At 39.7% G+C, this 15,735-nt stretch overlaps 1 protein-coding gene across 1 annotated transcript; it reads left to right on the top strand.

Moving 5' to 3' along the window:
* The first annotated feature begins 8,413 nt into the window (after positions 1–8,413).
* Positions 8,414–13,598, top strand: LOC145483558 (uncharacterized). Its single transcript, XM_081462090.1, has 3 exons — positions 8,414–8,989; positions 9,802–10,752; positions 11,286–13,598. The coding sequence occupies exons 1-3, from the start codon at positions 8,658–8,660 to the stop codon at positions 12,148–12,150; spliced, it is 2,148 nt and encodes a 715-aa protein (XP_081318216.1). The 5' UTR covers positions 8,414–8,657; the 3' UTR covers positions 12,151–13,598.
* Positions 13,599–15,735: the final 2,137 nt, after the last annotated feature.

Genomic DNA, 15,735 nt, shown 5'->3' with positions numbered 1-15,735 from the left:
CCTCTGAAAACAAAGTAAAAAGCGATTAATATGAACTAAGCCAATCAGGGCAGGGAAAATGTGTCAAAACATTGGCCGTGTCAGGTCGCACAACTGAAACACTCACAAAGCCCACACAACACCTTCTGTTTTTAGTCACTGACTGTAGAATGATTTTGTCTCGCCGCAATATCAAATCAATTTAAAACGTCCTTGCTTCATTCCGTCGTACGGTTGAACGCGTTGCGCTGAAGCTGTTGCCGATATTGGCCCCGCTTCTCGATCTCGGAGACGAATACCGTTTGTAGTGAAATGCGATCACCGGAAAAACGATAATTCGATTTTTGTCTCTGCGCTTGCACGAATAAGGTAACTGATAAGATGCTGTCGTGTAGCAACAGACTGCATTACGGTTCATGGTTTTGCATACATTCACGTCCTCAGTGTTGTTAAAAAGAAAGTAGGTCTGTACCGCAAAAAAAAAAAAAAGGAATAATAATAACAACAAATCAAAACACAGGAAACATACGGGTGCTCATTGCCAACACATAAACCCAAAATAGTCCACAACTCGCGGGTGCACGCATGTCTGGATATTGTGACTTTAAGAGATTATTATTGGTTATGTTTTGAAATAGACGCTAGATTACAAAACAGTTCTGATATCCAGTAGCCACCTTGAGAGTCCGGCACAAAGCAAATCAAGCCGCGATCGGGTAACCGCCAGCGTCTAAGGAAGATGACTGGATTTTAGACTGGTCTAAGCAGATGTTTATTACGCAAAAAAACGTAGAACATTCGTGTAACTACTTCAACGGAGCCAGGTCGTCGTTTTGCGTAACGCCCCCTCAGACATAACAGAGATCAGAGGTGGGGCGATTTAATCTGACGTAAAACATAAAATTACCTGATTACTGATGTCCTGACCAGGCACCGTGAAACATGCACGTACAAGGGCCATAATGAAGGGAGACCCTAGCAGGGGGGAGACCAGCGTAATTTACACCCTTTTCTCTGCCCCCATCTCTCAAAAATACTAAAAAATATTGCCAAAAATGAGTCAAATTTGGCCATTTTGGTTTTGCCCGTATGTCTATCAGCTCAGGGGAGTGGGGCTACCTGGGGGTTGATAGGGGATTGGGGGGGGGGGTGGAGGGGCATTGACCCTAGGAACATGTGTGGTGGCCCTGGATACGATTTTACGAGGAATCCGATTTCTAGGGCAGGATAGGGAGGTGGAACCGCTTTTCCATTTTTGCAAAAGGATTTCCAGGGATATTCTCGCGGAAGATGTCAAAACATGTCGGGTTGCTTATTACCCCGGGTTGAATCACCGCAGAGAGTGCTGAAAATAAACACTTTACACCAACCTGGGTTGTAAGTCTGCGAAAGCGTGTGGCTTGCTTCGAGCCTGACCCGGGCTAGAATGATGACCAAAAAAAACCTAGAAAGTATAATGGAATGGTGGGAGGTCCTGATGTACAAACCAAGAAAGAAAGAAAGAAAGAAAAAAAGAGATAAAAAAAAAAAAAGAACGAAATAACATGGTTATTTGACTGAAAGTACCAACCCGGGTTAGCTTTTGGCCCACTGTTTACATGAGTAAATGAGAATGAGAATGAACTCATGAGAACTGCCAGTAATCGGATACCCGTGTTTGCGAAAAGAACTCTGGGATCGTCAGGGGGCAAACATTGCAAGTCGCTAGAAGGAAATGTATGGCGAAAAGTTGTTTCGACGCCCGAAAACATGATTTTGGGGAGAGATCAACGGTTTTTCGCCGTTGTTTTATCGCAAATGGATTTTTGCAATGTTGATACGTAGAAAATGTAAGTTTTTGTTTGAATAACCGTGAAATAAAATTTACCGATAAACTCCCGGGGATAAACTCCCTTTTGCTTGCGGGGGGTTTATTGTGAAACACATTGAAGAGAATATTGAAAATTTCAATACACGCCTGATCTCGAGAGGCTACCCGGAGCAAATGGTAGAAAAGACCCTCCGAGAAGTTAAATATTAAGACAGAAAAGAAGCTCTAAAACAGAAATCGAAAATTGCAGAAGGAACTACTACCCTTTGTGTCGGGCAATTTCACTCAACCGTCAATACCAAACTTTGGAAAGCATAATCACGCACAAATGGCACTTTCAAATACAAATACTCAGAGATATATTCAAGGAGCTACCCTTGATCTGTTATAGAAAAGGAAAATCACTGAAATACGTGCTTGTAAAAGCAAAACAAAGGCTTTGAGCAACGCAGTAGCCACACAGCATGAGTCGCGCGGACTCATTTGTTATTAAATCAACCCCCGACAGTACAATGATCGCCACCGGGCTTATTTCCAGTATGATTTGTACGACTGAGCTTTCAAATAAGCCAAAAGTAGCCTGTACGCAACTTAAAAGGCTTTACTGGGTTATTTCCTCTCGATTTATACCTAATTAATTTTGTAATATTTTCAGACCATTACGCGATGTAAATTTCACAATAAACCTCACGCAAGCAACGGAGTTTATCAGTAGATTTTGTGACATATTTCACGGTTATTCAAAGAAAAACTTACATATTCCACATATCAACATTGCCCAAATCCATTTGCGATAAAAACGACGGCGAAAAAGCCTTGATCTCTCTCAAGAATCGTTTTCTTGTACCTCGAAACAACTTTACGCCATACATTTCCTTCTAGCGACTAGCAATGTTTGCCCCCTGACGATCCCAGAGTTCTTCGCGCAAACACGGGTATCCGATTACTGGCAACTCATTCATTGAAGAAGTTTCAACCCTTCTCGCCGGATCAACCTCAGTTTCGACAAGGGTTACCCGGCAAGGGGCGTTGATCCGCCTTGACTACTGTTTTAATGTAAACGCTTATAAACATTTGACTACAAAAGGGTTACCCGCCGCGGTGATTCAACCCGGGATAAAAAGCAACCCGGGGTCGTGTGAAGAGGACCTTACTGTGATCTAAAACATTCATAAATTTGTATGGACCATCGCAACAGAAAGCACTACAGTAGAACTGGGGAATATCCGAGTGATATTCTCCATTTAGGGCCAAAAATATGCTCGGATATTTGTCCTTGGACATTATCTGTTCCTCGAAGCTCACAGTTTTCCTCGAGCTACGCTCTCAGAAAACTGTTCGATTCTCGGAACAGATAATGTCCGCGGACAAATATCCGAGCATATTTCCGCACCAAATGGAGGCTGTTGTTTATGTATTCAGTATTTCTTCTCTATTCAAATTGAAACGTTTCTCTTACATTTTTCAAATTGTGAATTATGACGTTTATGTTATTGTTTCTAGACAACCTCGTTCCCAGGGTTTTTGCGAACTGGGTTTGTTTTCACGTTGCTGATGGTAACTAGCAAGAGACTAGCCATATCGGCTTATACTATTAATTTAAAAATGTATGTTATTTATATGGTTCGCTCTGTGAGCGGGCAAGAAGAACCGAATTCTGTGATTGGCTACCGGAGCGGGCAAGATGGCGCTATCTTGCCCGCTCGGGATTTCCCGCTGTGTTCCGCAAGTAAATAGTGATCTTTTTCCATATAACAAATTCTTTATTGACCAAGCTTGTTTGGTCAAGATGGCTGTAAATTGGCCTCGTTCTTTTTTTTGCGTGTTTGTAGACCTCGACTCCGTTTCGTTCCATAAACACGCAAAAAAAAAAGAACTTGGTCAATATCCAACCATCTTGACCTCACGCTTGGTCAATAACCCATATTTATTGAGCTAGCGTGAGCTCCGTATTGGGGTAGCTTGCGAGGGCATCCGGTTTTTTTAGCTCTTGTTTCACGCGGTCAGAAAAAGCTAGAAACAAGAGCCGAAAAAACCGGATGCTCTTACAGGCTAGTAAATGCAGTATGTTGGGGAAATATTGGTGGAGTTGTGTTTTGGCAAGTTTATGGACTGAGCTTTAGACTTCGTATATCCTGATTTGACTTCTCTGGCCCTTTTTTGGAAAGTTCAACTCAAAATTATCCTCCAGACATAAAAGAAAATATATTTCTAGTTAAGACGAAACAGTTTTCCTTTGTGCACAATGTTTTGGAAAGACAACTTGGCGAAACTATTTCCGATCGGTCCATCTCAGCAATGCGTGTATTGCAATATTCGGACTACTCAGGGAACCAGTCAGACAAACGAACTTTCTTCACCTAATTTTCACTTATTTACTGAGTAACCTTCATCATCACGCTTTGAAAAAGGTATTATTGTAGCAAACGGTAAAATAATTTAAAGTGTGGGAGTTTCCCGACTTTACTTATTTTTAGTCCTTCTCGGCCAGTATGGCTCTGTGATGGTTCGTCTCGAGTGCACTCTCGACCAATCGTGTCGAGCCATTTTGGCCATTTTCCTGGACTGGATAAGTGGATTAATACTTCCTATGAAGAAGGGAGCAAAGCAATGTCTGAAAAAAACTATTCAAAAATGCAAATTCTTCTGGACGTGATGGAACTTGATAGAAGACATGAAAAGCAGTGATGGGATCTTAAATGCTGGTCAGTGCCAATGCAGGATTTAAAACTTCGAGCTCAGAAAAGTTTTAGGCAAAGAAAGACTGAGGAAAAAAATTAAAGTTTGTTTTGTTTCTCATACATACATACATACATACATCACTTATTTGTTTAGGCAGGTCGGTATATAGGCAGCATAAGCTGATGTGGACCTGCGGTTAATTAAGAGTTACAAAACAAGAAATAAGAACCTAATAAACCTAATAATCAGTTGAGATTTTCTCCGAACCCATATTTTCCGCCACCATTGACGGCTTGCGAAGACTAGTTGTCTTGATTATAAGGCACCGCCCACGCTGCGTGTGTGTAATTTTCACTCACTCAGTGTAATTTTCCGTCCACACCACGCCGGAGAAATTTGAAAACGTAACAATCGCCGGTCATTTTGGATTTGTGTTTGAAGAAAACTCGGTCAGGAAAATCACATGATTATCGTGACGTCATCGTTTTCAAAAAATATTTTCCGTCCAAGCGAAAACGCAAAGCCGGCGTTTTCAAATTCCTCCGGTTTGACGAGCGTTTTCGAAAAGTTCCGTTTTCGTGATGGATTAGTGTGGACTGTAGGCCTAACCATAAAAATAAAGTGCGTTTTCAAATTTCTCCGGCGTAGTGTGGATAGGGCCCAAGCCTTCAGCCGGAACATAATTACACAAGATTACTCGACACGAAAAGAAGTCAAAATCACGTTTCACACATAAGCATGCACGCACGAGGAGTAATAAAATATGTTTCTCCGCTGTGCTTTTAGATAATTAAACCTAGCAAAACGCACTTTTAGCCAATCAGAACTGACCGGTACAGATTCTTGGATGTCGCGGCATATCGCGTTTTACGACCATCTCATTAACAGAAACAACTCGATATTAAACTCGCTATCAGTTATGGTTTCCATTTTCTTTTGGCTCGAAGAAAAGCCTCCTCAATCATTTCTGCTCACTTGTCTTTAATCTCTTTCAATCTGTTAATACAACTTCCCCTGTAATACGAACACATATCACATTGCTTTTAGTTAAGAAAGCCGGGCCGTTTTAAGACCTTTTAACTGTTTTTCTGATGACTAACCCATCGATCTAACCATTCAGTGGACCACCAGGTTTTTCAAAGTAAGTGAATAACTGACTCTGCTCATGTTTGAGTCAAAACAATTGGACCTTAATAACGGACAAGTTGCAGTTGTCCTCACATTCCAAGTCTATTTTTGGATGTTTCCATTTCTTTCAGCAACAAACCTGATACTAATCCCTTAATGATCTTTCCAAAAATGTTCTGCCCTCACCTCTTTATCACATCCCCACATAGATGGAAAGGCTCTTCAGATCATATGATCCGGCACTGTTTGCTCAACTGATTGAGTTGAGGGCTGTTCTAAGATATACATCGGTCACAACCTGATCCTTTTTTAGACCTTCTTTAACACGTTTAATATACTAATTCCCTTCAACATTAATTTTTCCCCTCACCTAAAATAACCGTCTGGCCGCCTGGAAGAAAACATCGGTCCTTTTGAACGCGGCTTTTAGAGAAAAAAAGCGGTTAGTTTGGAAAGTTTAGAAGTATGTCTTAGGATTTCTTTTTCGTTTTCTTCAATGATAAGTTAGAAAATGGAATTAAATAACTTGGGTCACTAAGGCTGATAAACTTACGAAGCCAGGCATAATATTATTCATTAGGTAACTGAACCCATGCCGGAGAACACCATTTCCCAGTATTTTGATCTATTTTGGCGCTGTAAAACAATATGACAGTCACACAAATTATAAAAAGTACGCTAAAATAGAAATCTGGCAATTAAACTTATCTTCAATAAATACAATTTTCCGTTCCCGTGGAAAACTTTTAGATTCCTTATTTACTCTGCACAAAGTAAAAATACTTTGCTTTTGTACTATTTTGGGAATGTGTACTGAACAGTCATGATTTTGGAAATGCTTTCTTGAAAACAACAAGGAAATGTAAAATGAAACTCCACACGAACATTACAGTACTGATAGCATTCTTCGATCGAGTGTATGTTAAAGGCATTGTAAGAGTAAGCACAATTTCGATAACGTGCCGATAGAAACGTTACTATAGCAAAAATGGAGACGTCCGGCAAATATTAGCTTGAATGTGGCTTCAAGTGATTTCCGGCTGTTTCTGACCATGTTTTGAGCGATTTTCTCGACTGGACTCCGTGACGTTGAACATTTAGCTACATTTGGTTATAGCTATGTCCTGATTGTTTCGAAAAGTCAAATGATGGCTGTACTCTATGTGGCAAGAGTGAGCCATTCAACCTCCTCATTGGTCGTTAACTCTTGTGGCATTTTAAATTAGAATAAAATGCTGACACTGTGATGTTCTGCAACAGAAATATATGTCCTGATATGGTATCTTTTTAAACGGGAAATGTTTCGTGCAACAGGTATCGTTAAGCATATCTTCAACGTAGGGCAAAGTTGATCAAGATTGCAAGCAACCTTTGTGCGTGTTCAGTCGCAGCGGTTTACGATCATCACGTAGAGATAGGAACCACAATGCCAATACCGGCTCTTTTGCGGTCCTATTGAAGGTTGTGACGTAGGGTAGGTGGCACTGACATTAGAAGATTGTAGAGATATCTGAAACCTAGGCTCGATTTCCGCCGCTTTCTTGAGTCCGGTCTACGTTGAGTTCGGGGGAGGAGCGCGGGCTCTTTTTCCAAACAGCGGCTGGTAATCGAGCCTATCTGAAACCTCGTCACGACACGTCAAGAGAGAAAAAGAGGGAGCGCCTGGGACTGAGGGTGAAATATGATTTGTATTTTCAAGATATGTATCTTGTTTACGTTGTCAGTTTAGGAACTATTCCGCGCAAAACTGACAACTTTTGAATTGAAAGAACAAAGCTTTTAAATGTATAGAAAAAAAGAGACTTTGCTACCAAAATTTGAGAAACTTTCAAACCAAAGAAAAAACTTCCTTACCGCGGGCGCCGGTCGGACAGACTATTGTTTTACGACCTTTTTGACGTCTGGGATGGAAGTGGAATCCAAGCCAAAGTCAGTTGAAATCAGTAACTTTACGTTTTCAGAGTGATTTAAAGATTGACACTACCAGTGCTACGGGTTTGTGAGATTCGTTGAATGTTGTTCCTTCCTGTAGTGATCGACTGCAGAAGAATTCCCTTGGATAGTCCTGTTAGATTCTCGAAGACAAGGAGGAACTCGGTTTTATAAAAACTTGACTACAGCATATGCGTCTGGACATATCGCAATTTATTCTTGGAATACTGGATGAAAGAAAACAAGCGTTGAAACTTCATATCAGGTCGAATTAAGAAGCCCACGGGTACCTTCCGGGGGAAGGGCATTACTCAGTCCCTTATATGGGCTATATAAGTATGTGCGGCCCTAAATGGCATAAAAAGGGCATCGATTTTGGTCATTTTGGTCATAACTAGGGCATGGTTTTTGTGCTCTAGTCTTGAACGACTTGAACTGGGAATGTTTTTTAGAAGAAGTTACTTTTTCAGGTCATAAATAGGGTTGGAGAAAATCGCAGATTTTGGTCATAAATAGGGTAAGGGTTTTGGGAAGTAAGTTGCACACCCTTGAATACCGTCTAACTTGCTTAAGGCCTTTAACTTCTCCTAGCGTATAGGTCATCGGTGGGAGTCTTTTGACGTTCCCTGCCCTGCGCCACCATATCCTACTGTCTTCGTTGTAATATTTTTATAGCATGTTCGTACATGGTCCTTACGTCCCATGTCTCGATGTGTAGTGTGTCGTCAAGATAACATACGTTTATCGAGACATTTGAAGAAGATTGTTTGTGTAACATTAGGGTATTAGTATGCACAACGGACCTATATTTTCGTTTCGGTAACTTGTCACGTGCTTGAGTACAGCGGCGTATATCGCTGGCTACATATTATACTGCTGTCAGCCGCTGGTTTTCCACCATCTTTCTTTGTCGTGGTGTGGACTGAGTTTGTTAGTGCAAAAAATCATTATTTGTTGACCGTTCAGCTCTCAGTTGATCTTTGGAAAGAATTAAGTACCTGTCTGAAGATATTTGTTGAATTTCTGGCCTAAGAGAGTTTTCTAAAGCCGAAAAATATTCATGAAAATACTTTGTTTACTTGTGGAAGCAGATTTCGAAGACAGCTGATGTGGATCTACAGATATCATGTCAAATGAGACTTTGTGGAGCGACCAATCTTCGGAACAAGACTCAACTCCCGCTCCGATCTTAGAGAGCACATTATTAGGAGGAGCAGACGACCATGTCATCGTTAAATTACTGACGACCAACAACACTGCTTCTTCGAATGGAAGCGAAGTTTTGACGAAGCTTCTTACGGGATCCTCTACCCCGGCTGCGATAAGTGTTGGAACCACCATCTTAGTAACTAGTAACGTCCAGTCTCAAGGCCTGCGAAAAATCGAGCCCAAACCGGCAGATTCTGGAGAGGTCATTGAAAAGGTTGAGGCGGACAGCGATTCCAACGCGTATGGAAGGTGAGTGGTTGTGATGTTACATAACTTTTTGAAGTCACATTTAAGCGTAAGTCTTACCTGAAAACTAATTTAAATTGCTGTCTTTGTGCATTAGATATTGGATAAACCTTGATTTTAGTTTGGAATTAATTTCAGTCGACTGTTAATGAAACTTAAAAATTGCAAGTTATTACTGCTAAAAAAAGACTACTACCACAATCTGAAGATTTGTATAGCAGAGCTTTATCTGACCTTTGCAATTGCACACTTTATTAAAAACATGTGAGCTATTTCATACCACATGTTTCTTCTCAGCAGCCAGAGAGTATCTTGTGGTGGATAATTTTCAATATTTTTGTTGCCTGTCTACTTATTAAATTATATATTATTGTTCTAAGGAGAAATCAGTTATTAAACACTTGCGAAAAATAATCAACTTAGGGGTCGTGAATCGTAAATGCAGGACTTGGCGAGAAGGCGAGACTAGAGTTTTTCTTTGGGTGTCCGAGGTATTTTGATTTGTTCAATTGTGAGACCGAGACTTCAAAGTCTTTTAAATGCAAGCTTGAGACTTTTAAGTTCTAAGATGTTTAGACATCATTTAAGCTTACAAAAAAGCAAACATACTGGTACTTCTAGACTTTCTTAGCCTTGAAAAACAATTGAGACTGCGAGACACATATAACTGCAAAAAAAAAAAAAGCTGCAAGACACATGAAATCCGACAAAAATTTTGGGAGACCCATGGTTTTTTAATGACCTCTTGCCACCCCTCATATTGGCTGCTTTTGCTGTTGTGATAGGAATCTTATGCTTTAGCATTCCTTTTTCAGACTTTTGGGTATAAATGCTACAAGAAGAGGAGTCAAGACATGTCAACTCTGCATGAAGAAGATTGGTTATCGATCAAAACAGTGCAAGTTTTGTAGTCCCAGCAAGCAAAGAAAGAGATCAAGAAAATCTTGGCAAAATAAAGAATCCAGCAACGATGAGGAAAAAGGCACTGTCAGTATAGAGTTGGATACTACGAATGTCGATGTTGTAGTGATGGAAAGTGAAACTGAGATAGCCACATCTGAGATCTTGAACACTGCAGAAGATGCTTCAAAGCAAGTTGTGGAAGATTCTGAACTAGCTACAACAGCATCTTATGAAGAAGAATGCCAACAGAATATAGCATCTGTTGTTGATGGTGTAGAATCAGAACCAGCTCCACAAAATGACAGTGAACAAGTGATTGGGAAAAAGAATTACCACACAAGTCTGCAGGATTTAATCCACACTCTCCTTGTACAAAATCAAAACAGCAGTGTCTACATCGCACCAGACCATCAGGTGGAAGCTGATAAACTGGGTATGGAACAGCAAAATTGTAATTCACAGGGAGGACAAGATGGTGACGAAGAGATTGAACAGCAGCAAGAACAGACACAAGTATCCACTGGCCCACTGGGCAGTCCTGATAATGCTTATGACGCAAATTCTGTTGCATTGTTCTTGGGTCATCTTGCACAGCAGAATGGCAAGAAAATAAGAACTGCATTAAACCCAGTGACTGATAACACCCAGCCTGGCACAAGTTCGTCAAGTCTGATAGGAGTCAAAACAAAACATATTGTTATCGAGGATGACATGTCTAGCCAGGCGAAGTACAGGAAAATAAGACCAAAGTCATTTGATGAAGGCCAAGCTGTTCTAGAAATTCAGTCAAGTGTGGTATCAGCTGTTGAGGAAGAGATGGCTGACAGTGTTGTTGAAGTGAAGCCTACAGACTCCCAGCTAAGGTAGGGACTTTCAATAGCTAAGTTTTTATGGGTAGCCTGATTGTGAGTTTGAGGCAATGTAGATAATGCAGACAATAGAAATGGTCTAAGAATAATTTTGAAGGAAATACTTATAATTTTATTTTCATTTGCAATTACTTATCAAGTGAATTCAAAATATGTTGGTTGTGTGGTGTATGGACTGAGTTTTTTTGGTGGGGAATCTTATATGCTATCATTGAATCTGCAAGCCATCTTCGAAACTTTAGGTTTGATTTCTGCCACTCTCTGGAGTCCGGTCTACCTTCCTCCTCAAGAGAGTCAGCTGGACTTGCTATTATCACTTGTCCAGCTGTGATCTTCAAGGGAGGAGCGTGGGCTCCTTTTTCGAACAGTGACTAGTAATCTCAACTTGGGAGTAGCTAGATTTGTATTCCCTTCCTCTGTCAGACTTTTACCTTAGCCCTTAAGCAAAACTACCAAAGAGTAGATTTGGCTTTTCTTTGACACATTAGTCACTGGAGTGGTAATACATGAATACGTTCTCTGTTTAGAATGCTTCCTGGAAATGCTACCAGAAGAGGAGTGATGCCTTGCCAGAAGTGTCAGTGTCTTATTGGCTGCCGCTCTAAAGTATGCAAGCACTGCAAGTTTCTGTTAAACGAGTCTAATCCTCCATTCAAACGGAACAGGAAGCATTTGCGACAAGCAATTCAGCTTCACATCCCATCAAACTCAACAGTGTCTGTGTTCTCTGTAAGAAGAAGCAAGGCTGGACCAGATCACAGGTGCTTTGTTTGGTGCGAAAGAAATGACCCAGAAAACAGAATGCGAGATGTTTATTCATGTGACTACCCTCCCTGTGTAACAGCAAGGGAACTGGGTAACAAGCCTATGTCCTTCTTATGTGAACACGCAAAGATTTCCCGTACTCAGGGATTGACAAATAATTCAACAGTGCTTGAACTCAATGAAGAGAAGTTAACAAGTGAATATTTCTCTGAGGAGGTGTGCAACTCATTAAAGGAATTGAACAGGCAATGCAATAGCAAAAGTGTTCCTCTCGTGCAAGGCGTGTCAGACAGGACTTTTGTTGTTGTTGATCAACTTCACACAGATCAGGGCAGTAGCCTAGCAACTGATCTCATTGGGTTTGTCCATGTGCGATTTGAAAGAACCAAAGTCAGTGTCTCTTGGCAGACTCAAGTGTTTTGCTCCGGGAGGCCTTGTACAGCCTGGAACCCTATCTTCAGTTGTGTCACCAATAAGAACACATCTCTTCCAACTGTGCTGCGATCAGTGAACTGTATTCACTACTCAGCGTGTCTGTGGGGGATAATCTCTGATGAGAAACTTGTGCAGGAATTTGAACCATATCTCGAAGGTGCTAAAGCTAAAGTAAATAGTGATGTTCCTTGAACATCCATACCTTTTACATGTGCATGTAAATTGCTTTTCAAAGGGTTTGTGCATAGTGTCTGGAAACAGCATGGTAGTATGACATGTTTTTCCAGACAGCTTTGTCCAATCTTCAGCATGTCTTAGGTCTGTCAATTAACCTTTTCCTCTCTGAAAGCCTTGAGTCATGTGTAGTTAGTTGGGTTTTTCCAATGTTCAACTCTATCAGTTGTGGTATATTGTGAAGTAACGCACTCTAGACTTGAATCATGTACCTTTTAATGTTGTAATTTTCTAAAAAGAATACTCTGAGAGAAAAGTGAAACATATTGGCAGTAACATTTGGAGAGAAAGTGCAGGTTGTTGTCGGCTATTTATGACTTTGTGATTTATTGACAACTTTGGGTGAGAATAAATAGGCCAGGCCACTTTTATTATTGTTCATGTTTGGAACGTTTTGTTTTGTAAATCAATTAGCAACAAGCCAAAGCTATATTGTGGAGTTAAAGACTCCGGACTTAAGTCTTGTATCTTTTAATGTTGTAATTTTCTAAAAAGAATGCTCTAAGAGAAAAACGAAACATTTCATCAGTAATATCTGGAGAGAAAGTGCAGGTAGTTGTCAGCTATTTATGACTTTGTGATTTATTGACAACTTTGGATGAGAATAAATAGGCCAGGCCGCTTTTATTTCTGTTCATGTTTGAAACAGGCCTGTTCAGTTTGAACAGGCTGCTTTTATTACTGTTCATGTTTGTAAATTTCCTCTTCACACTGTCTGCATGTTGTGGTTGTATTGTCTGGTACTGTTGTATTTTTGGTAGACTACTGATAATAATTATCTAGTGTTACAATGAGAAATTTGTTCAGTAACAAAACCAGTTCATCTCAGATAGATGGTGTTACTTGAGGACAGTAAGCTTGACCTTGATGTGCTTTAGCATAATGAAGATGGTTGTCTATCATACTATTTATAGATCGTTTTCACATGACGTCATCATTTTCTAAAATCGAAAACTAAAGAGCCACAAAAGTTTTTATCCCCATCAGGCATAAGAGGGGGTAAATTTTTGTTAAGAATTTTATAGCTCAATAGTGTGCTTGTTTGGAAAACAGGGTATTTTGGATTTCAGAATTATGGTGGTGCATGACACAAAGTTACGATCGCATTTGTCGAAAAATATATACCTATCTCATGATTTTTAGCTTTTTTAGAAGTTAGACGTAGACCAAAAACGTTGAGAAGTATCTTCTTTATTTATTTCCTAGAATATCACAATTTCTTGACTTTATCCACTGAATGGTTTTCGATTTATTTTTTTATTGCGTGACAGTGAAAACAATCTATAGATGTCAGCTTGAAATTGGGTTACATAATAAATCATTTACATGTTTGCCAATGAATTGTTGATTGTGCAATTGGTAATAGATTTTTACCACACAATAAATGATTCTTGTTGAGATGACTAGCTCTCTTCAGTGTTACTGAAATTTATTGAGTTAATTGACTAGTTTTTAGCATCAATGAGAGGACAGACTAACGATTGCAGGCCATCTGAGGGCCTTGTAGTTTGACAAAATTTTTTTTTTTGAAACTCTTTCAAACAGTTTGCATTTAGCACAATGCAAGTGATTGATGGAAGACCAAAGGCAAAAAAATAATTCCTTTTCTTGCCTACTCTCCTTGAAGTAGTTATAGGGTTGGCACACATCAACAATAACCAAATAACCACTGTGATAGGGATTTATCACTTTCCCAAAACTAAAGCTTTTCAGCAGATAGAACAGTTGGATTTACATCACTTGTGCCATGGAAAAGTGAAAAAAATTAGCCAAAAAACACACAAACAAATGGGGAGAGATATTTTAAAATGTCTACAATCTCATTAGTTATTTTATTAATACTATACATGAAAAAATTACGCGATTCTGATTGGCTGAGAGCAGTGCAGTTCAAGTGTAACACCAGTGCAAATTACACATTGTAATTCTCGATTATGATTGGCTGAAAGACAATAAGAAATTTTCGAAGCCAATGATTTTACGTAAAATGATGAGGAAAATTTTGTGCAGAAACTTTGAAAAAAGTTTTCTCGAATGAGAAAAAATGGCTTCAAGAAAGGTCTTGCGGCACTTCCTCCACGCAAAGTTTTTCGTGTTTTTATCATTAATAAGTAATCATACGGTTTCGAGTTCAATTTGGTATTGATTTGCACTTGTGAGTTTTTCAAAAAGCTGAAATTCCACTCGCCGAACTGGCTCGTGCAATTTCAGCTTTTTGAAAAACTCACTCATGGAAATTAATGCGAAATAGAACTCGAAACTGTATGATTACCTATACAAACACTAATGAATACCAAGTGAGCTTTCACTCCAAAACATGATATCTACACACTTGAAAATAACATGTTATCTTAACATGGAAAAAGATTGCATTGCTACGGTAACATAATAAATTGGGCCTTTCACTGCAAAAGTCAAAAGGTTCGTTATTTCATTGGTGTTGATATAATAAATAGAACATTACACGGTCGCTCAGAGATAGGAAATTGCTCTTCTCGTGCTGAAAAGTATTTCACTCGTTTGCTGCGCTCACTCGTGAAATATTTTTCAACACTTGACGAGAAATTTCATATCTGTGTGGCCATGTGATATCCTCTATGTTCTCTTCATTCAAAACGGACACATTGCAAATCTTCAGAGATAGGTCTTCTCCCCAAACTATGAAGAAAAATTGTCAGTCAGTGTGGTAATGTTCCTGTGGAGCTGACAAATCAGTACAATTTATTGTAAAAAGTTGCTCACAGCAAACACCACCACGAGGATAGGAAAACTTTGCACTGCATCTTGTGTTTGCTCAGTATATATTTCACGCCTGATCGAGGATTGTGTCATGTCAAAACATTTGTGGTAATCAGGTTGGAGTAAGACTTCTTATGTAGAAATGAAACTTTTCCCTTGCATCAAATGAAAATCACTTCTAAATGGAATGTGGTAACTTGTGACTAGTTTGAAAGTGGTAATGCAAACACTAGGCTAGGATTTTCAACACTTTATTTGAATAAAGATTGGCATGCTGAGATGCCTTTGATCTGTTGCAACAATAGTTAAGGAACAGACCAACAAAAAAGTAAATGGACTAACAACATTTGCACTCAAAGGAAGGGGAAAGGGGAATTCATCCTAGGAATTTAAGCTTTGGGCATGCTGCCTGATTTTCGAATCATTTACCTCCATGCAAGCCAAAATATATTATTTTTCACATCCTATTTATATTTCAGACTTCACCTGTAAAATCTGTACTGTATTCTGATCTTTTGAGATCTGTAACTTATTTCACACAATCCACAACACTAGTACTGAAGAAGATTGTTCAGAAGTCACCCCTTTGGGCAGGCACATTGAAATACAGCTCATATTGGGGAGCACTCCCGCATATTGGTATCACCACAGAGTTGGAAAAACTTTTCTACCTGAACTAACAAAGGAACTGCTCTTGCCTGTAACCTGGCAGACAAGCCAACACTGAGGTGGGATCAGTACAGCATGTTGGGGGTTGTGGAGAGGTGGGTGTTATCCCCTAGTGGCTGTCTCCTCCATAGAGAG

This window comes from Orbicella franksi, chromosome 4 (assembly GCF_964199315.1).
Source record: "Orbicella franksi chromosome 4, jaOrbFran1.1, whole genome shotgun sequence".
In the NCBI taxonomy this organism is placed as follows: Eukaryota; Metazoa; Cnidaria; class Anthozoa; order Scleractinia; family Merulinidae; genus Orbicella; species Orbicella franksi.
This window is presented reverse-complemented; position numbering and strand designations above follow the sequence as displayed.